We start from the raw sequence: 21941 nt of genomic DNA, 5'->3' as shown, positions 1-21941 counted from the left end.
CTGAGTAAATGGCTGAAGGAGATAGGTCTAGATGAGTCATCCATACAAAAGGTTCATGTAGTCCGCTTGACTTCATATGTGCTATTGAGGAAAAAACACCATTTCAATTTAATTTTTAATTTATGTTTTTTAAATTAAAATTTTTCCGGTGTTTTTGTCTAATAGATAGATTTCTTAATAACAATATTTTCAATGAATCTTACTTAGATTGCCGGTGAAGAATTTACGAAGAAGCAGCTGCTTGAAAACGTGACAAGGGAAGATCTCAGAAGACTCAACCTGAAGTTGTTAATTCATGTTCATTAATCATTTTGTTACACATCAATTGTTATACACACATACATCAGTCTATTTTCATGATTAGCTATCAAATTTGATGTATAAATGCTGGAAAGGGATTGAGTTTAAAATATTATTTGGTAAGATTGTTGTCAAAAATATTCTCAATGCCTTAAAATGATTTTATTTTAAATAAACTGTATTAATTTGTGACTTAAAAAGGATTTAATAAATCATAAATTATAGAGGGGGCATGTTCTGCAGGTTGTGGGAAGTCATCCATCGACATCGCTATCCTCTTTGATTGCTGGATAAGTAGGCTGGTTGTTGAATGCAGAGTTTTCACTTGGTAGTTACGCTGCTACATGTGACATCTGTATGCATCGTTTATCTAAAATTTGTTACATCGCAATCGTAGATCGACGTATTAATTAATGTTTAGAATAACAAATTTTTCATAAAAATCCTGAATATTATGTATATATTTGAAAATGAATGTATAAATGTATCTTCTTAAAATACTAAACTTTTTTTAAAAGTTGTTTCAATATTACGACGCATTTGTCCATTGTGAGAAGCAAGTAGATAAAACAGAAAAGTTGACACGTCCACGCATTGTTTAGATATTTGTAATTTGTAGTGTACAGATATATACGTGTAATGTTCTATTTATATTTGTATATAGATATATATCAAATTTATTTGATTAGGTAATATAATTGGATCCCAAATTTATTTAAAACTCATGGTTGAATTTCAATACAAATCATATATATTATTTCTAGTGCATCTTTTTAGGTATGCGTAGGTATGCCTGTTCGAAATACTTGAAATTCCGACGTTTCATCACGTAGCCTGTTTGCTAATATTTCAAAAAGTTTTCTTTTATAGAAATTATTATATAGCATTTGTTTCCTACGTTAAATCATGGTTGGTTGTTTTTTTGTCTAGTTTTATCTGGCAAGACGATTTATTTGATTTATGGTTAGTAACCACGAGAGAGATTTACCTTTGTTGACAATTCAAATACCTCTGTGGTTATTCGTTTCTGGAATTTTTACATTTCAGTTAGACCATGTGACAAATATACATATTTGTAATTAAATGTTGAAAATGTTAAAAAATAAATAGATCCATTTCAACTTTCTGTTTACTAACAAGCAAATATTGAGCGAATCTAGTTTATGATGCTAGCTTTCTTAGTCTAAAGAATGACTGGCGGTTTGTTTATCCGATCATCAATTTTATTGCACTTATTTAATTACCGTACTTAATTGAAGTTAGAATTTAATTTATTTTTATAACGCATCGTGTTATATATATAAATTTACAATGAAATTTGTTTAAACCTACGTCTTCTAACTTTATTCACTTTTCTTTCAAAGAATTTTTTATGTGAAGTTTTTTTAATGATTTGAAGGTTTTATAAATTTTTGAAGTTTTTAATATGTAAATTTCATCATTTGTTACGAATTACTACATTTCTCCTTCAACTGTTGCCTTGGTTCATGTACTACGCACTTCTATTCTCATTCGAATGCACTATGCCACATTGGCAGACACTTCTAATTATTTTTTGTTTTGGTATGCTATGCTGGTGCGTGCCATTCATTTTATTTATTTTTAGTTCATCCAATTAACTCATTCGGTGAATTGAACTCATGATAAGAGGATCCAATTTTTCTGCATTGCTCATTATGGGTTTTTTTTATTACAAGTTAATTAAAAATCTTTTTGGCTTGATTTGGTGATTTTATTTCATCTTATATTTCTTTTATAAACTTTAAAGTTTTGTAAATGCAGAGCTATGATACAGAACCTGCAGATAGTCAGTGTATTTCATAAATGATAACATAATTACTATCTATAGGACTCGAGTTGTTGTACTCATTTTATTAAGTCGTGTTTCAACTTTTGTAAATATCGGCCAAGTCTCATACACACTCGATTTATTGCACTATTTTCTTCATTCTGAATTGTTCTTGCTACCCATTTGTAATAGTTTTTGTAAAGTTTAATACTTATAAATTGACAAAAAAATATTGTAAGCTTCTTACTTGTACAGTACATGCATGCACGCGCTCTCATACTACTACACAGTAAGTACACGAACAATTAAGTAGCAACGGGAATGTGACTAAATTTATTAACTTTGCTCTTTTTTCTAGCCAGATGAGATTAATTATGTTCGATCATTTTTACATCATGTTTTCTTTCTTTTAATTGAATCCATGATCGAAGTTATACGACCCTGTTTGCTTTCTCATTTGAATAATCGAAAATCCAAACAAAATCATTCAATATATTGCTTAATAACGTATTAATAAATCGTATAGAAATTTTGTGTTTTGAGCCGTTTAAAATAGCATAATTGGAAAGGTGCTGTAACAAAATTTTTGATTTTTAAAATCGTACCTAACACGTTGTACATACTGGTAAAAAAAAGTGTCAGTAATAAAAGCATCATACATCAAAATTTCAATTATAAAACGTGTAGATGAATAAAAGACACTGAAACTAGAATAAATGAAACAAAAAGTAAACAAAAAAAAAATATATATATGTATCAACAACATTTAAAGTATGAATAAAAATTTGAATACATCATGACTAGAAACAAGGAATGTTTGAAGAAACAAAATAAATACAAATATCAATAACGGGAAATAAACAAAATAAATACAAATAACGGGAAAACCAAGGTTTGAGAACATAGTATCAATTAGCGAACATTCAATCATTCATCTTTCTTTTGAATATCCAATCACAATATATCTTTCTTCTGAATATCGAATCACAATTCATCTTTCTTATGAATCCTCTCGTGCCACTCATCATGTGTTTCCTTCTCTCCAAACTTCTTAACAGTTTTGCGATTGAGGATGAGGTCCGCTGCTTTTTCTGCTATCATTATTACAGCTGCATTGATATCTCCTAGAAGTAAAAATATTTTATCGAAAAATTTTAAATGTCAATTAACGTGAAACAACAAAAGTTTTCTGAAATTGCGATAATTACATACAAAAGATACGAATATATGATACCTGATATGATATTCGGGATGACAGAGGCATCAACAACTCTTAACTTTTTCACACCTCTGACTCTGATATTAATTAACTAATTAATAATCGGATGAAAATATAAAAAAAGCTTTGGGAAGGGACGATAAATAAAAATTAAAAAATCGTGAAACGAACCTCAACTGATCATCAACGACAGCACCGATATCTCCAGCAGCACCCATCTTACATGTTCCAACTCCGTGATGCATGGACATTGTGTTGTGTCGAATGAAACAACTCCAGTATTCGTCACTTCCATCTTCGTGCTGTTCACAAAATGGATGCCTTCTCGATGATCTTTCTGCACCTATCGTTTTCATTTCCTTTGTTGACACTATTCTTTCAGATAATCTAATGCCTGGTTTGTTCAATGAATAGCAATGTCACAATCACATTACGCTAACAGTTTACTAATGAGAGTTCTTGATACTTGATTGAACGTTCACTGGAAAGCGACAACCAACAAACCTTCTAAAAGAATTTGAACATCTTGATCTTCTGACAAATAGTTTGGGTCAATTATTGGTTTGTCATAAGGATTGGAAGAGTTGAGAGTTACTGAGCCTCGACTTCTTGGGTGAAGAAGAATGGGGTAGAGAGTGAAACCTTCATTGTACATCATGTCACCAAATAAACTGGTGAACACCTAGCTCAAAGGAATCAACGACACAGTTTTTGAAAAACTTTTAAAAATATTACAATGTGAGGTGAAAATTGGTTATTATAGACATATGCTTTAAAGCTATCATAACGCTTGTGTTGTCTTGTCATTGCTCAAATGAAGATTTCATTTCTTAATGTAAAATCATTGTGTTGCATCTACATTGTACTGTTTTTATTACTTCACACCTTGCTTACAACGTTTTTGATAAACTATCTCCCAAGTTCTTTTGTTTTTGTCCATCATCAGAACTTTAGGACTTTCTCTAAGTATTAATTATTAAGAATTTTTTAAAGTAAATAAACTTTCCTAATAACTAATTTTGATTTCAGTGAGATAACTTATTTCCAGACTTTGCAAAATCAATCAATTGATCAATAACTCATGAAAAATTTATAATCACAAAAGCAAAATGACCAACATTTAATTTTATTTTTACTAAAATGAAAATATGAAAGATTGACCACAAAGAACCTTATTGTTCATGTTTAATCTGCTTTTTATCGCAGTCAGCCTCTCTTCAGACATAACAGTGCCTAACATTGAGTTGAAAAGATGAACTTGTATGAAGGGATATGTAATGTTGGAAGGTTGAATGGCACTTGTGAAGAATCCAGTGGCTTCATAACCCGATGTTGTTAGAACACCTGCACGTTGTGTGTTTTGTAAATCAGTCGGTGGAGATTCACAGTAAACAATTAACAAATGGAAAGCTGTGCAAATTATACTTAACCATTTTTTGGTTATTACTAATATGAACTAAATGTTTTGAACTTTTATGTTTCAGACATAAATCTACTTTTCAAACCTTTCCCAAAAATAAGGTAATCAAAAAGTACAGAAAGAGATTTTGTTTTTTTGTCAGTGGTGGCTATCTTGTTCTTGATGGTGAACTCTAAACCGAGGACAGTCACATGATCCTGTAGGTTCCTTCCAACTGGCAAATCCATGATGACTGGAATCTGTTTGCCAAGCAAAAACAAACAATTTATCATCGTGAATGCAATGCAAAACCAATTGCAACAAGAGTATGTCATCTGAGATAATGAAATGCAGAATCAATTTTTAAAAGGGTATGTCATCACAGGATTTTCAATTTGTTTAATACAGGGGTAATAAATTTCTCTAGCAACAAAAAAATTTTTTTTATCAGAGATTTTTAAATAAAATAAAATATAACATTTATAAAAATGAAATATTCTTACATCAAATTTCTTGAGATGTTTTTGAGGACCAATTCCTGAAAGCATGAGTATATGTGGTGAACCAATAACTCCGGCACTCAATATTACTTCTTTGATGGCTCTTACTTGCCTGATGGTTTTATTCCAAAATAATTCAATACCTACAGCTTGATTGCCTTTAAATAAAACCTGTGGTGTTGTTCAAAGAAAGTTTTATTCAACAGAAAATAATTTGTTCATAAAAAAGATAATAAAAATTAACAAAAAGTAGATAATTATCTGCTAAAATAAAACACATAAAAACAGCTTGTAAAAAATGTACAAAAACATGAAGATTTTTTTAAAAAACTGTCCTGCTACTGAAACAAAATGAATTATAGATAGCAAACACAGTTTAGGCAAACCAAGAGAAGAATTAACAAAATCGAACCTTTCTGACATAGGCATGCGTAGCAACATGCAAATTGTCCCTGTTCATAGATGGGTATAAGTAGGCATTCAACACTCCTTCTCTTTTACCCCAAGATGTCAAACCCTGAATTAAACTGACTCCTATCTCAAAACATTTTATATAACTATATGAATAAAATAGTAATAATATAATAAAATCTTAAAGCAGGTATGAAACAGAAGCCAAATCATACCTAGTTGTTTTGGTCCATTGACATCCAATCTATCATATTTCATCTCTTTTGCAGCCATTATAAACTTTTCTGAGAGCAGAGTTGATGACATGTCAGAGACTGACAAGGGTCCCTGACTACCATGGTAATCTGCAAATGCATTCATAGTTTAAACATTAAGAAAAAAAAAATCTACGTTAACAAAAGTTTCCAGCGGTGAATTTTTTCAAAATAATGAATAAAAGTTCCGAATTATAATAAACAACAAACAACAACACACGTTTAGACGACATTTTCCCCGAGATCGGGGCTTGCCGTTTAGTTACCTATGATGAAACCAAATGTCATCATAAATATTTTATTGGCTAATTTTTACGCAGGACGCCCTTCCTTACGCAACCACAATTATAAGCGGCGGGCCTAGCCTTTGATGATCCAACATCACTCACAAGGCAGTGAGGGTCAGTTTAATGTCATAACCAGGACATAGAATTATAATAAACTTTAAAATTATTATTTAAGAAATTAGTGAGCAAAACTAACCAGATTGTTTGTAATACATGTTTTTATTGTTTTCAGCTTTGATGAAATAGGGCAGCACATCTTCGTAACTCCACCCACTGCACCCATTTAACGCCCACTCATCATAATCTCTCGGATTACCTCGAATGTAAATCATGTGGTTGAATCCATCCGTGCCACCCAACATACGACCTTGAGGCCAATTTATTTGCTAGAAAACAAACCAACGTAAAAAATAAAGTGAAAAAAATAAGAATTTGATATTGAGATTATATAAGAAATAAAAAGCATACATACATTGTTAATAAAACTTTTGCAGGCATATTTTTGAGGTTCAATCTTATAATTCCAATCCATAAAAGTACCGTGGTGCTCGGAAGACATGGCTGGAATATCTAGAACATTTTTTGAGTGGTGCTCACTGCCTGCCTCCAACAACAAAACTTTCACATTCTCATTTTCTGACATTCGATTTGCCAACACTGATCCTGCTGAACCTGCACCGACTAACATGTAATAAATTTATTATTGTCTTTCATTTTATAGCATAAAATTTAAAATGTATTTATTGTTAGTGTTGGGTATTAGTTAGTATTGGACCACTTGTATAGTAAGATAGCATACAATACTAATATAGTAGAGTGGACTGTTAATTAAAAAGGGTAACATAATTACTTAACTGCACAGACATTGTATGTCACACAGTGTACTGTAATGTACTTGTACTAGGTGTACTGTGTTTATGTTATATATGTATAGGTATACTATACAAGTAAAATGAAAAAATTATTAATTAAAATATTATAAATTTAATATTTAATATGATCTTTCAATATAAAAAAAATATATACTTAATCATTTATTTATTATAATGATTATCTAAATAATCAATAAACTAATTATTAATTATAATTAATCAATCTAAGTTAAATTTATTAATATTTTCATAAATTATAAATAAAAAAATTAAAAAAGTGAACTACTTCTATTTTTTTATTAAATAATAATTTAAACTTTAAAAATACATATAAAAACGAAGCATACCAATAATGTAATCATACGCATACGATATATCACTTTTCACCAGAGAATGATAAGGTAAATTCTGCCATATTATTGATCCGAACGCAAATATGATCGTGATGAACAGCAAAATATGTGCAAACATCTTTTTGACCCGAAAGAACGAGAGTGAACATTCAAACGTGAATAAAACATGACCCATATAAAACAAAGATGTGAAAAAAGAAACGGCATAAAGTAAAAATTGCAATGGGAAGAATGTGATCGGACAAAATTAGCATAAGATACCATGAATGATTTATATTAGGGCACATTTCAAGATTTTGTTCATCAAATTGGTTAATAAAATTAGTTATTGTCAAATTTTGTAAAAAATTTTAATATTCAATCAATCATAAAACTGCAAGGAATGAATTGCAAATACTATTATTATTACCGCTAGTAATAGACTAATACTACCAAGGTATTGGTAGCGGTATGAAGTTCTCACTGGCAAGAAGACAAAGAAGTGTTGGAAAAAGTTCAAAGACGGGCAACCCGGATTTTTAACAAATGTGACAGACTTTCATATGAGAAAATGATATGGACTGACAACTTTGGATAAACGTAGGACTATAGGGTATCTTATTCAGGCGTTCAAAATCATAACAGGTAAAGATGAGATAAATTCATCCCTATTCTTCCAATTTACATAAAGTAGAAACACAAGAGGAGGGCATCAGTATAAGCTTTTCAAAGAAAGGGTAGAAAGGAACAATAAAAAGATGATTTTTCAGTTTGAGAGTTATTGAACATTGGAATAAGCTGGACGAAAATCTGTAACAGAATCTACAAGCAGGAGTTTAAAGTCAGACTTAGATGATTGGGATTTTAAATCTACATTATTGGTCAAAATAAATCCAGTGGTTCTCAACTGAACAACTATAATTCTTGTTATGTTATAATTAGAAAAAATTATTTCTAATAGGTATAAAGCGTTATAACGATAAAATTTTACTTCTAATAAAACTCTGAAACATTGTATAAAATTTATGACAGAAGTCACTTTCTCTCATAGAATTTGCTTAGATGTTGTACCAAATAAAACTGTTATACTACTAATATTTGATGCAAATGACACGGTATGATTGAGTAGTGTCAATTGAAACACCACTAGTAAAACTCAAGAACTAGTATATTGATTCGAATGTTGCGCTGATGTACTGAATTAAGCTGGTAGTTATTTATTAGATTTTTCGTAGTACATATTCTCCTGAACATGATATTGTATAACTTGGTAATGGAAATCGGAATCGAGCGAAGTTTTTATAATGTATAGCCAATGAAGCACTAAAGTTCGAATATTTTGGAATAAGGCCCTGTGTAGTGAATTAAACTTGTAACTTTTTTTTACAACATTCGTTGTACTCAGGCTACTCAATCTCCTGAGTATGACTATATTCATGTAGTATTAATTTTCCTTAGCATGAAAATGTATAACTTGGTAATGGAAATATCAACGTTTTTATACATAACTTGAATCGAGCGAATAGTTTTCATTATGTTTTACTGATGAAGCACTATATTTTGACCTGTCTAAAGTCAATGGACGTCATAAACTCCAAATAGAACACAATTAATGCTAAATGTCATTAAAATTATTTTTATTTTTCCAACATAGATTAAAACTGAAGTTCGTTAATTTACGTTTACCTTTTCTCTAAGGTTGTTTTTCAGACATCAGGTGCAAGACGGCCGCCAGAATTTTATTAATCCGGTGGCAAGCATGTAATTGAAAATTAGGTAAGATGTAAAAGTATGAAGAAAGCTTTCAAATTGGAGCATAATTTTTCTCTCCGCAACATGGCTAAATCGGATTAAACACGCTCTTATTCCACAAATTAGAACACAAGAACAAAAAACAGTAATTTTTATCTTTTTAAATGATAATAATAATAAGTTAAATTAGATTAATTAAATTAGTTAAATTAGTTAAATTCATAAACACTAAAACAGTTAATACTCAGTTCTTAGTAATCCGTTTTTCTGTTTATGACTGCTAAAACGGCCGAGCGCATTTCAGTATTTTGAAACAATGCTCTTATTAAACTATCCATTTCTTCTTTTGTGAATGCATCAGCCAGCGGTCCTTTGCCAGCTGCCCATCTGTCTCTGATTTCCATCAACCTGGCATTCAAAACAAATTTTAGTTCTTTCAATTTAATCCAAAATTCGATGTGTTGTTGTAGTTTAACTTCCAAAAATTGAATTGGTAAGCTGTCGTTAGATGGCAAACCAATGGATGATATTAAATCAATGCCGTCTTTTTCGATAACCGAAGTCAAATCAGTTAACTTTTGAGCATCAAATTCTGAAATGTCTTCGAGTTTGGTTATTCCATTTACCACTTCTTCCAGAGAGGTGTTGAATAATGACCCTGTAAAAAATAATATATAATAACCGTCACTCTTCAGTTAACATTTATAATCAAAATAAGAAAATAACGTATAAAAACAGTTTAAACTGTCATAAACCATAACACATTGTAACCATAACAAAATAGTCTTTTAAGAATTTTCTGCAAATTTTAACATCCTACATATTTTTGAAAGTCCTAACAAAAAATAGAGAGAAACCGTAAAAAACAAAATCACTTTCAGTACCAGTTAATAATTTTCATCAAAAGAAATTGTAATTCAACACAAAATATGGCTTGAGTGCATTGATACATTATATGTTGATTTGAAAAAATTTGCAAAGAATAGTGTAGTGTAAATCTCAACTAAAAATAATATACAAAGCAATTTGTAATTAACGTATAAGAGCAGATATATCTGACCAATTGATTTATGAAGAAGAGATGGTGGTAACACGCCATTCCAAGCTATCTGCAGATGTTGTAATTCTAACGACACTTTTCTCCAACTTTTAAGTGTGGTTTCATAGTGTTCACTCATGCCGTCAAAGCCTAGAAAATCGTTTAATTAAATAACTTATTAGCACTAATTATGTTCACTGATATCAATTTTATTAACAATTTTTAATTTCGGTAAAGAAACAATTAAAAAAAGATTGCTATGTACCAAAGTCTGATTTCAAATTCTGCAAAATATTAGCTTTCTGTTGTTGTAATAATGAGAGGAAGTGATCAACAGCCAGTCTCTGGAGCTCCTCAACATAATCAACAGGCTGTCTCAATATGTTCCTTGTCTTTATTTGGAAGCTCATCAGTTTGTGGGCCATGTACATGCAGTTGTTGTGATGCAAAGCTTCATGTTATAAAAAATATTTAGTATTTAACAATAATTGTAGTGATTTTTTGAAGAAACGATTGCGGCGACTAAATTTAATTCATTTTATTTTTTAAATGTTAAAAAAGGTTGCATGGGAGGGAAATGAAAAAAAAAAAAATAAATCGAATGCAATAAAAACCGACCAGCAATAAATGGCAAAGTTTGAATTGAATGGCCATGGAACATAGGTACAACGTTAATGTAAAGCTGGATAACACCACGAATGCATTTATACAACTGCATGTAATTCGCATCATTTAATTGGCTGGTGCTCGTTATATCATCCACCAGATCTTCAACATTTTGCCACAGTGTCACAATACTTTTACTATTAATTTATTTTTTAAATTATTTTTTAGAATAATTTCATTTATAAATATATTGATCTGAAACAAAAAAAACATATAATTAAAAGAAAATTTATAAGATAATAGTATACAAACACAATATATTGTAAAATAACGAAATTATTAACACCTTGCTACTCATCCTTAACTCAAAAACTCAACGCTAGTATGCAATAAATTTCTCAAAGTTTTTCTTGGTTGCGATCAATTCGTAATTAATTAGTAATTAGGAGGTGTGCATTAGACATACAAAAAATTAAAAAATATTAGACATAACAGCATCCAAATATTGCACAAGTCACGAGATTTGGCCCAAAATGATTTCAAAGAAATGTAAAAAAAATGTTTATTTAGCTGAAATTAAACATTGAAGTTTTTGAATTACCGTGAATCTTTGGAAAATCCAATTTTACATGCAAAACATTTTATTACAACACATAACAAATTAAAGATACAGTTTGTAAAATCTTTTGACCAAATGGTGGATGATTCATAATAAAAAATTAAGCATAAACCAATACCTTATTTGGCATTGAGGAAATAGAAACATTGGTTGGAGGTCTGAATGAAAATCTTCATCAACACAAGAGGCATAATCCATGACACCATCATGATTGACATCTTCACATCCGACAGCAATGCAATCAAGCAAAGGACTCTTCAATAAGGATCGTGATGATGAAAGTAAATTCAAACATTTGTGGGCTACGTATGCCGTCTCTGCATTTCCTAACAAATCATTCACTTCACTGTCATCGACTGCAAGTAAATAATTCGATCACATTAAGAAAGTTTATAAATAACAATTTTTGTAAAATAAAACAATAAATATTCAGTTTTTGATCTAAAGTTTCAAGCTTATCAAAATCAGAGTAACATATTGAAATATTCTAACCTTGCACCAAACAAAACTTTTCAGCTGTTTTTTGACAATTTTTGGCCAGTGAAACAATATTGCTGTATTTTTCAATTTTTTCTTTTGAAGATGGTGCCGACTTATCAATGACCTCCTTAGCCAACATTCTAAACAGATCTAAACTGAATTTATTCTTTATCCCATCTCTGAGAATCTTTTTGAAGTTTTCATCTTTTACATTTTTGAATGCAAGTTTACCACCAAGGAAGTTTAAAATTTGGTTAATGCTGCCTAGAATATTTTCGTACTGCAAAATTTGTATGTGCTGTCCATGTTTCACATTTTCATATTTTTCCTTAACTTTTATTGAATTTTCATCGAAAGAGCACACAGCAGAGTGATTATGAATAAAAGGTACAATAATTTTCGTTAATAAATTTTTTGAAAATCTGAACAGAAACTCATCCAATGTATTCAAATAGTTCATGGCCTCCAGCACATCAAACCATATTTCTTCATCTTTCTAATTAAAAAAAATGTTTTCTAAATTTTAATAAATATGTAAAAAGATAATAGAATCTTTAAAAGCCATATTGAGTTGGGATAAGCTAGCTCAGTTTCATACTATATGTAATGTATAGAAAGATCATTTTTAAAAGCTAAATTTATTTAAAAATTTTTTCAAAATATCATTTCAGGAAAAAAGAAAATTTACATTTTCAAATATCAGTTGGGTGTAATGGAAATCTTTTTCATCATATGAAATCCATTTGATCAGATCTGATGTAATCTACATTTGCATTTAGTTGATTATATGATTATACAATTAAATTCAGTGATCACTGAGATGAAATTAGAAACAATTTAAAAAGATAACATAAAAAATGATAAATTAATCAAATCTAAAAAAAATTGGTTGATTTGAAAAAGTCATTAAAGACATAAAATTTCAACAAATAAAAATGAACAGAGCAATTGCCATAATAAACCTCTATTGTCACACTTAACTAATGATAAATAAAAAAAATATTTTTCTTACATCATCAATCTTGCAAGTTAGATTTGTTTTCTGTTGGTTGCAAGAAGAAGTTAAAGCGTAAAATATTTTACAATTTCTCAAATCGTGCTCATTGTATTCAGCATACTTCATTTCTGAAAATTGGTGATAAAAATATGAAAATTAATAAAACAAATATTCAAAACTATATGCTATAACTAACACCTTGAAACTGTTCAATTAGAATAGCAGTTTCATGAAACTTCCTTTCACTGAACTTGACTTTAATGTCTTCTAAGGTAAAAAATAATTTTTTCAAATGGTTCAATAGTTTCTGAATCTTTTTAATTTTTTCCAGTTTGAAAGAATATGTTTCTTGGTTACTTTCTGAAAGCTCTTTTAAATGCACAACCTAAAAAAAAAGTCAATGAAATAATATAACATTGAAAAAAATTTAATAAAGTGATTGTATAATTTTAAAAAAATTTACTTATTTTTTCCATATTATCAGCATTGGATTATCTAAAAAAAAGCTATTTAGCAATAAATTTTATAGAGTAACTAATCAAATAAATTTAATTTACTAAATAAATAACAACACATTCAACATAAAATTAAATACTCAAATACTTAATAAATTGATATGAAATCAATTAAAAGTTATACTATCAAAACTAATTATATGTTAGTAATTGTTACTACTAGACAAGCTCTGTAAATTAAATAACATGTAGGCAAGCTCTTAACATAGAACTTCAGCAGTAGGAGTAGGTAGAGCCTTGAAGATTACATTACATGACATACATACAGTAATTACTAATTAGTAATAATAACAGTTAATAAAATAAGTTATTTTATTAACTGTTATTAAGTGTTTAACCTTAAACAATAACCAATTTAACATACAAGTGGCAGAATATAGCATATTACTATTATACTACTGTATTATTTATTAGACCAGACAAGAATCTAGTTTAATTTAAATATTAAAACAGTTTTAATAAAACTAGACTTAACACTAGACAAGACAATACAACATACAAAAACTTGCTTGAAGCACCTGTTTATTAAGTTTGTTTGCTACATCTTCTGACTTATCAGCAAGTGTCTGAATCGTTCTTTCTAAGCATTCTGTCTCAGAGAAGAGTTTGCAATTTCTGTTGATTTTATCCTTTAGATCTTCTTGGTGAGAATTTTTGCACTCCGCTAATTTTTTGGACAGACGTTCAACTTTGCTGCCCACATCGGCTTTTTCAACACTTGCTATTAAATTAAAAAAAACGCATAAAAAACCAAAAAATAAATAAATCCGTAAAATTTAGCTCACCAGCGAAGCTATTTAACATTTCAGAGATAAACGCGTCCGAAACACCCATTTTCTTCGTAAGATAACGAGAAGTACTTTGGAAACGCAATTGTGGCAACGATTTACTTTGCTTCAAATAGCTATGTACCACCCATGGAATTTTAGATTCGATCGGCCCAATGATCACGGCATTTTAAGCTTAACTTGGAAGCAAGTGCAGTATTGATATCCATTTTACATCCATTTTATTTTTTATTTTTATGAAGTGACACAAATGGCAGGTTTGCGGAAGGTTTTTAAAATGCGAAGATTATGTAATAACGCAAATGCTTAGGTTCAACTTTAATTTCAGACAACTTAAATTTTAGTTTAATTAGAGTGATGGCCTAGTGGTTAAGATGGTGCTGTTTTACAGTGAGCCAGAAAATGCGAACACAGGCAGATTTGGCATAAAGTGTTTAAGAGAAGTTAAGAAGAAGTGAGAACGAGAAGACGATCGTAGACCAGGACGTCTAGGTTATATCTGGTAAAAAGTAATTAAGATTGAGACTTGTACATTAAAGTGCAAATTTTAAAAACTATTCTATATTTAGTCAATGTAAAAAAAAACAAAATATGAAGATATAGAAGAAAAGATAGGGGCTCGAACAACTGGACGAGTAGCAAAAGTAAAAGTATTCAGAAAGCCTAGGATATATTTTTCTGCCGAGTTCACTGAATCGTTTTTAAATTGTTCAACAAGTTATAAGCTTTACTTAGAGGATAGTGTGTAGAATAAGGAAGACCTTAGTAGAGCGATTTACAATAACCAATCCTAGATAACTCTAATGGAATACTTTACTCAAACATCATGGTATCACCAAATAAAAGTATTTTCAATATTAATATTGTTTATTTGTTGTATTCTTTTTCTTAAAAACTTTACAATAATGTCACGTTTCTATTATAATTGGTTCCATGAATACTAGGATATTTGGAAATCTTATTATATAAGTCTGGGTAATCGACATTATCTTACAAAATCAAAAACCAAGTGGATCATCAGGTCAAATAACATATTTAAGTTTATATATCATTGAGTGGGTATTGCTTCATTTTATGTTTTCCCATTCTTACTTGGAAGCAAAAGCATCACTGACGTCATGCATTCATTATAATTAGTGCTACAATTTAAATGCAACATCATGATGCAAACGCTTGAAGTCAACGTCTAGGTCGAAGAGTATAGCTCAGTTTCTAATTATAATTCAACGCAAGATGAAAGTAAGATGTTGACTAACCAAAACCATTAAAAAGCATTATTTTTGAATAATTTAAGAGCCCAAAGAGATAAGAGAATGGTTTAAATTTTCAGATATGCTTCTTACAGCTAAAAGCAGTTCACTCATGCAATTTAATTATTTTATTATTCAATTTTAAAAATCAGGAAATTTAATAAAATGTGCGTCAACAAACCTTATTTAAATAAGATTAATAATATTTTTCAAAATAATCCTGCTCTAAGTATAAATACTCCACATAGTGGACTAGCGGAAAAATGTGTCATGTGTCATAAGTCAAATAAATTAATGTTCTTTTTAAACTTATTTCGATCACATAAGGTTTGTGGTTTGAAAATTCGTTAGAATGTTAAAATACAGAACAGAACTTAATTTTGCATTATTTTTATTATTTCGAAAAATGTATTATTTTATTCCATTAGCCAGGTAATTGACAAATCAGCATTGTGAGAGTTTATGCTTGATCAAAATAATGGTCATCTTCACTAACTTCGTCGCTGCTAAATATCATTTTGTCGCATCAGATCATTCTTTCAACAAAAATTAATACAAAAAAATCAAGTTTTATAAGCATGAATTAACATTTAAGAACAGCTTACAAAGCAATCTGTAATAGGCATAAATGGCACAAAAAGATGTTGAACATTTGAAACGTTTTTAATTATTTACAAAACGTTGAAATAGAAAGAAATAGATTATTAAAAACGAAGTAAAGCTATAGATAGTTAACTGATTGAATTCGCCGCATGGTGTGTTTCATATATTAGCATTATATCAAAAGTATTGAAATTAAACGTTAATAATGTTGAATGAATGAATGATGATAAAACGAATGCCATCTGTCGATTCGACCCAACATCAGCTCGTATTAACTAGGTAATATTCATCTTTTAATTGTTTGCCACTTTCTTTTGATGAGTACTTTTTCAGATCGATGTACACAACCCTTTCGAAGAGGAGTTTGATGGCGGTGCTGTAATTGTAATTAGCTTCATCGTTCATTGACTTCAATGTTTTTGCCAGCGATCGATCCACTTCCATGGCTGACTGTTCTCTGGAGGCTTTCAACTGAATTATTGCAGTTGTTTAGAAAGTTATAAAAAATTTAGCTTTTTTTCAAAACTTACCTCTTCTAAAAATTACTTGCAAGTATCGCTAAAATCATTGCCACTATTTTCACACATATTTCATAGAGGTATATAAAAAAATTGATGATCAGTAAGCAAATTTTAAAATAATTCAAAAACCAGGTAATGGTTTTCAATTACGTGTGAAAAAATTTGATTGAAAAAAGGATCACCTAATTGGTTTATATAACTCAAATAAATTTTCACAGCAGAACTTAAAAATAACTAGTTGTTGAACAAACCAAGGTTTAATAAAATATATATATTTTGAGTTTACATTTTATCCTTTATGCGATAAAAAGTTATGCAATTGCAAAAATGATATAAATCTGCGCAATATCCAAATAATTTAATGTAGAATATTGTTGATTGAAAACTGTGTGGTTAGAAACATGTATTAATGATGATTCGAAACATTTCAATGATAAATAAGTAATTGCTAGCAGCTACATATTCCTTTTTTTAACAGGTTTAGTCATGAAAAAAAAAACTTGAAAAGCATACCCGAAAAAGCATAGCTCCGGTTCAAATGGGTACCCCGCGAACAAACAAAACATTGTAATAGAAAACAGAAAAAAGAAAATTTCTCATAAATTCAACGAAATTATAATTAAACAAAGAAAAATCGTAACAAAATTACATGTATACCAATCACGACAAACAATTTAAATAAGATTTTAGTTTAAACTTAAAATCCCCAAAAGTTGAACACGCTCGAACATAATGAATATTGTTGATTGAAAACTGTGTAGCTAGAAACATGTAATAATGATGATTCGAAACAATTCAACAATAAATAAGTAATTGCTAACAGCTGCATATTCCTTGTCATATTTTTCTTTAATTTTTCGTGTTAGTTGCTGAGATTCAAATTTAGCGACGTCTGAAGCTTTTTTTAACAAGTCTCTTTTACCTTTCAATTTGAATTCAATTTATTTTTAATAAAAATTAATGTAAAAACCATACAACTTAAATGTGAAGAATTTTTCATTTTAAAAGATAGTTTAATTATTTATAGGACAAAAAATGTGTACGTACGTTGTCGTGCTTCATTTATTTTCTCCTTTGCTCTTCTTTCTGCTTCCAAGAGTTGAGATATTCCATCGTTGGGGTTTATATGTAAATTATTGTCAGTGGCCGATTTATATTCCGAAATTACCTTCGTTTTTTCTGCTTCTTTTTCTTCGTTTTTCAGTTCTGTCTATGAAATATAAAAATATAGATTAGAATTTAAATGGATAGAGTTATTATTAAATTGGTACGCACTAAAACACCGTTGATGAAATAAACAGTACTAAAAAAACGTTGAAACAACAAGCGATTTGAGCTTCTAATCTTGTACTTGTATGTTAACAAAATGATTAATAATAAGAAAAGGGAAAGGACTTATTTGTAATGTCGTGTTCGTTAAAATGAATGTGTCAATAAAGTTTTATTAAAGGATTAATTAGCCAGCCATTATCGTAAGTTGCATTTGAAAAAATAATGAAGCTACTCGTTTACGTTAGCCAGATTTTTGAAAAAAATTAATTTCCAATTTCAGCAACTAAGTTTAAGACCGGTTCCTAATTTTGGATTAATTATGAATGATACTACATGGTTAAATTATTTATAGACATATACTACACGAATAGTTGATTAGAATGTGAGAAATGTAAAATTATAATTTGTCGGATGAATCAACTCCCAGAACATCATCCTTCCCTCTTACTTCATCCGGTTGTTGCTTTTTCTTCTTTTTACGGAATAAATGTGGCAAGCAAGACATTTAATATTGATAGTTTTCATTTCAGCGATTTACATTTTAGTTTACGTACGTCACATCTTTTTGTTTTGAACATTTCATAGATATAAAAGGTTCCATTGTTTATATTGTAATGTTGAATTGGTTTATTGTTTTAGAAACTGTCCATTAAGGATGTCACACTTTTTTAAACGTTTTTTTACCTCTCCTCCCCCGTGTCACGAATAATAATAATGTCATTTATTAGCGCCCTGTGCATAGCGTCAGAGGCACCCGGATAAACTAATGTCAGCACGGCCACCAAAAGCCTTTTCAAACAGATGCTGCTTCAATTGTTTTTTAAATCGACCAACCCCCGAAAAATAAGCATGTCACAAAACTTCACCCCCCTCCTCTTAGTGAAGAGTCATTAAACAATGTAATTGTTTTATGCATTTTAATTTTATTGATATTAAAATAACGAATGCTTTATCGTAGTTAAAATATAACGAATTAATAGGAAAGATCACAAATTGCTTTCCTCCAAAAGCTTGCCATTTGCTGTGAAACTGAAACCAACTGAATGCACGGGCTTTCTTCTTTTGGTATATTTGGTAACTCTATTTTTGTTTATTTAAAAAAGGAACGTCACACCTGGGTTTACCCCCCTCTTTCTCGCCACTAACCCCCTCCCCCCTTGAAGCCTGACATCCTTTATGAATGGCCGGCGCCTTAGATATTTTTCAGGATTTTTATTTCAATTAAGAATTTCTAATTATTTTGCATGTAGTTTGGGTGTTCAAATATTTTGGACAGATCTTTTGGAAATAGATATTTAATTCTGGTTTGATTCTAGTTTCGGTAATGTAATTAGATGATGGTATATGATCGATTGTAGTTTTAAATGGATCACACTGTGTTACCCATTATAATTCAGTTTAATCTAATTTAAAAATTTCTATTGAAGTTAGAATAAGTTCCTATTTTTAATTAATTGTTAATCTCAAAGAATTGAAAAAGGCAAGTTAATTATTTTTGACTGAGCGTTTTGTTGTTAATTTTAAAAATATCTAACACAAAACACGAACAAAACTTTTTTGTAAGAATACTGCTTTTTTTCTTTTTTTGAATTTTCTTTCCGACTACTCTTGTGAATTAAGAGGTGACATCACATAAACATTTATTTTTATTCATCCTTAATTTTATTGTTTATTAAATCAGTTAAATATTTACCTGTTCCTAAATTGTTGTTCCTAAAATAAAAAAATTGTTATGCTATGAATAAAACATTATTTGGAAATAATCAATGTCTATTACGTCTATTCGACAAATGTTTCGAATCGAATCTTACTGTTTTATGTTACCTAAATGGGTCGAAGTAGCAATAGCCCAACGCTGAACAAAGTTTATTACAAGTTATTACCTTCACAATTTTCAGTGCGTTTAATAATCATATCCTCTGTATATAACTTTTTATAATGATATGTGAGTGTGTAAATTCAAAAGTTATATGGTCACCATGTTTTAAGATACAAAAGCAGGTTGTAAGACCATATAAAAATAGTCAATATTCAATTTCACGAATGGACATAACATTGTATAATTTGTTCCCATTAAAAAAATCTTTAACTTTTTTATTAAGCTTTGCCAATAATTTGAAATTAGCATTTTTTAGCGTTGAAAGCATTTTTTGTCAAAGCATACACCTCATCTGCAGATCCTTGGGCGTTTATTTTGCATAACTTTTTCTTCTTAGTGAAATGATCGAGAATAGATTTGTTGTTGGTTTGGAAGGTAGCGATCCTACTGGCAATGCTGGTTTCATTGTCGTCGGATCTTCCACTTGTGGCAGCCCTGCCCAGCAATCTTGCCTTCATAGTTTCATCTGAAACTTCAAAAAAGAACACTCTTAGCACGTTGCCTGCTTCTTTTTCAAATGCGATGGCTTGAGCTAGTTCTCTTGGATATCCGTCGATCAGAAATCCTTTCGACTTTGGGGCTTCTTGTATCAGATGTTTTTTTAGAATAAGTAGAGTGACATCGTTCGGAACTAACTGTCCACTGGCAACTAAATCCTTCACGCGACCTCCAACTTCTGATCCTGATTCGATTTCTTTTCTCATCAGATCGCCCGTCGAGACGTGGGTCAGTTGAAATTCCTCGGCCAACTTTTGACACTGAGTCCCTTTTCCACTTCCAGGTCCTCCTATCACAAAGTAAATCTTACTCTTCTTTAGTTCTTTGGCCATTTTGATAGATTATATTTTTTGCTATTTTTAATCAATACAAAAATACAAAAAAAAATACAAAAAGAATACAAAAAAATGTCTTTTCAATTTTTTTGTTGCTTTTAATTTTAATATTTTCTACGTTTTTCAATTACGTCAGCATAAAAATGAAAATGTTTAGCGCTTCTCAGCAAAAACGTCAAATTTTTTAAAGTATATTTTAGGTATACATTTTAGGTAATTTAACTTTTTTAAATTTGTCCGACTAATAAAGAGGGCGCTATTGTTAAATGGTCGTTTCAATTTTATTCTCTTTAAGCAAAAGTACAAAGATATATTTCAACTTTACTCATAAAAATTTAATGACAATCATGTCATTGGGTTTCTATATATTTTCAAATAAATTTTTTAATTGTAAATTTTAAATATAAATTTCTACTTTAAGATTATCAAAGTATTATTTAATAATAAAATCAGTTACGATTTAAATAGCGTTGCATTCGTTAGCAGGTTATCCGTTGGTTGGCCTGCTGTGTGGGATTTTCCCGCCAGTGACCTACAACCATAAATGGAAACAAAAATATTCAATTGAAATTATTAATGATTTAAATGCTGGTATTTCAATAAACCATGCCATATTTGATAGACTGAAAAAGTCTGAATTATTAAATGTTCACCATGTTATCAGGCATCCATAAATTTTCAGCTAATCGTTTCTTCACGGTAGCTGGCATGGTGTATACGGCATCTGGGCAGTGTCTCTGGAGACACCTGAGGTACCTTGGTTTGTAGATGAAGTTCTGATAGCCCTTCGTACACCAAACCTGGATGCACACTCTTGTCCGGTCTATCCAAAATCGTCGCTTCAACACTGTCGGCCTATCAGGGGAGTATCTGTTTGCAAATTTATTTTATTTGAAAAACTTGGCGTTCAATTGAATAAATTCAAAATTAAACTTTGTCTTAATGAAATTTTAAATGTATCACAAATTTTACTACAAAATCTTTCAGAAATTTTCATAGAATAATTTATCATAATTTTTTTCAAATTATTCGTTTCATAAATATTTTTAACGTTTTTGGTATTGCAAACATATCTATTAGATTGAACTTATTGTACATTTTAAATCCAATGTTGTCAATCATTTTATAAAAGAAAAGTTTGGAATTGAAAAAATTAAATTTTTTATGGCGTTTAATAGTCGGTCCTCTGTGATTGTTGATACCTTACAGAAAAGCAATCTGTCGCGACGATTCGACGCGGTTGCATACAAAGAAGATCATAATTTTTATAATATTTTCAGTGATGGAATAATGTTGTTTTAAGTATGAACTGGACGTGATGTGATGCGATGTGATGATGTGGACAGTCATTATATGACAAGCACAACGTTACTGTCATCAGGGCAATTTACATATGCTATCTGCTCATCCGCCTGGATAGAACA

At 29.9% G+C, this 21941-nt stretch overlaps 4 protein-coding genes across 4 annotated transcripts; all 4 read right to left on the bottom strand.

The window, feature by feature from the left end:
- Positions 1-3073: 3073 nt before the first annotated feature.
- On the bottom strand, positions 3074-6802 carry HELRODRAFT_159297 (hypothetical protein; the record flags this gene model as incomplete). The annotated part of the gene is made up of 11 exons (XM_009011183.1): positions 3074-3213; positions 3324-3385; positions 3480-3702; positions 3813-3990; positions 4480-4652; positions 4814-4967; positions 5211-5378; positions 5620-5741; positions 5834-5962; positions 6356-6545; positions 6632-6802. 11 exons carry the CDS (start codon positions 6800-6802, stop codon positions 3074-3076), a joined length of 1710 nt encoding a protein of 569 aa, XP_009009431.1.
- A 2564-nt stretch (positions 6803-9366) lies between these two features.
- Positions 9367-10872, bottom strand: HELRODRAFT_62313 (hypothetical protein; the record flags this gene model as incomplete). Its single annotated transcript, XM_009011182.1, has 4 exons — positions 9367-9773; positions 10176-10304; positions 10420-10605; positions 10773-10872. 4 exons carry the CDS (start codon positions 10870-10872, stop codon positions 9367-9369), a joined length of 822 nt encoding a protein of 273 aa, XP_009009430.1.
- A 5401-nt stretch (positions 10873-16273) lies between these two features.
- On the bottom strand, positions 16274-18310 carry HELRODRAFT_159295 (hypothetical protein; the record flags this gene model as incomplete). Its single annotated transcript, XM_009011181.1, has 4 exons — positions 16274-16483; positions 17355-17455; positions 17581-17743; positions 18254-18310. The coding sequence occupies 4 exons, from the start codon at positions 18308-18310 to the stop codon at positions 16274-16276; spliced, it is 531 nt and encodes a 176-aa protein (XP_009009429.1).
- A 1616-nt stretch (positions 18311-19926) lies between these two features.
- Positions 19927-20514, bottom strand: HELRODRAFT_62268 (hypothetical protein; the record flags this gene model as incomplete). Its single annotated transcript, XM_009011180.1, has 1 exon — positions 19927-20514. One exon carries the CDS (start codon positions 20512-20514, stop codon positions 19927-19929), a length of 588 nt encoding a protein of 195 aa, XP_009009428.1.
- Positions 20515-21941: the final 1427 nt, after the last annotated feature.

Source organism: Helobdella robusta (assembly GCF_000326865.2).
Source record: "Helobdella robusta unplaced genomic scaffold HELROscaffold_1, whole genome shotgun sequence".
Classification (NCBI taxonomy): domain Eukaryota; kingdom Metazoa; phylum Annelida; class Clitellata; order Rhynchobdellida; family Glossiphoniidae; genus Helobdella; species Helobdella robusta.
The sequence above is the reverse complement of the archived record's forward strand: the minus strand, read 5'-3'. Positions and strand labels throughout refer to the sequence as shown.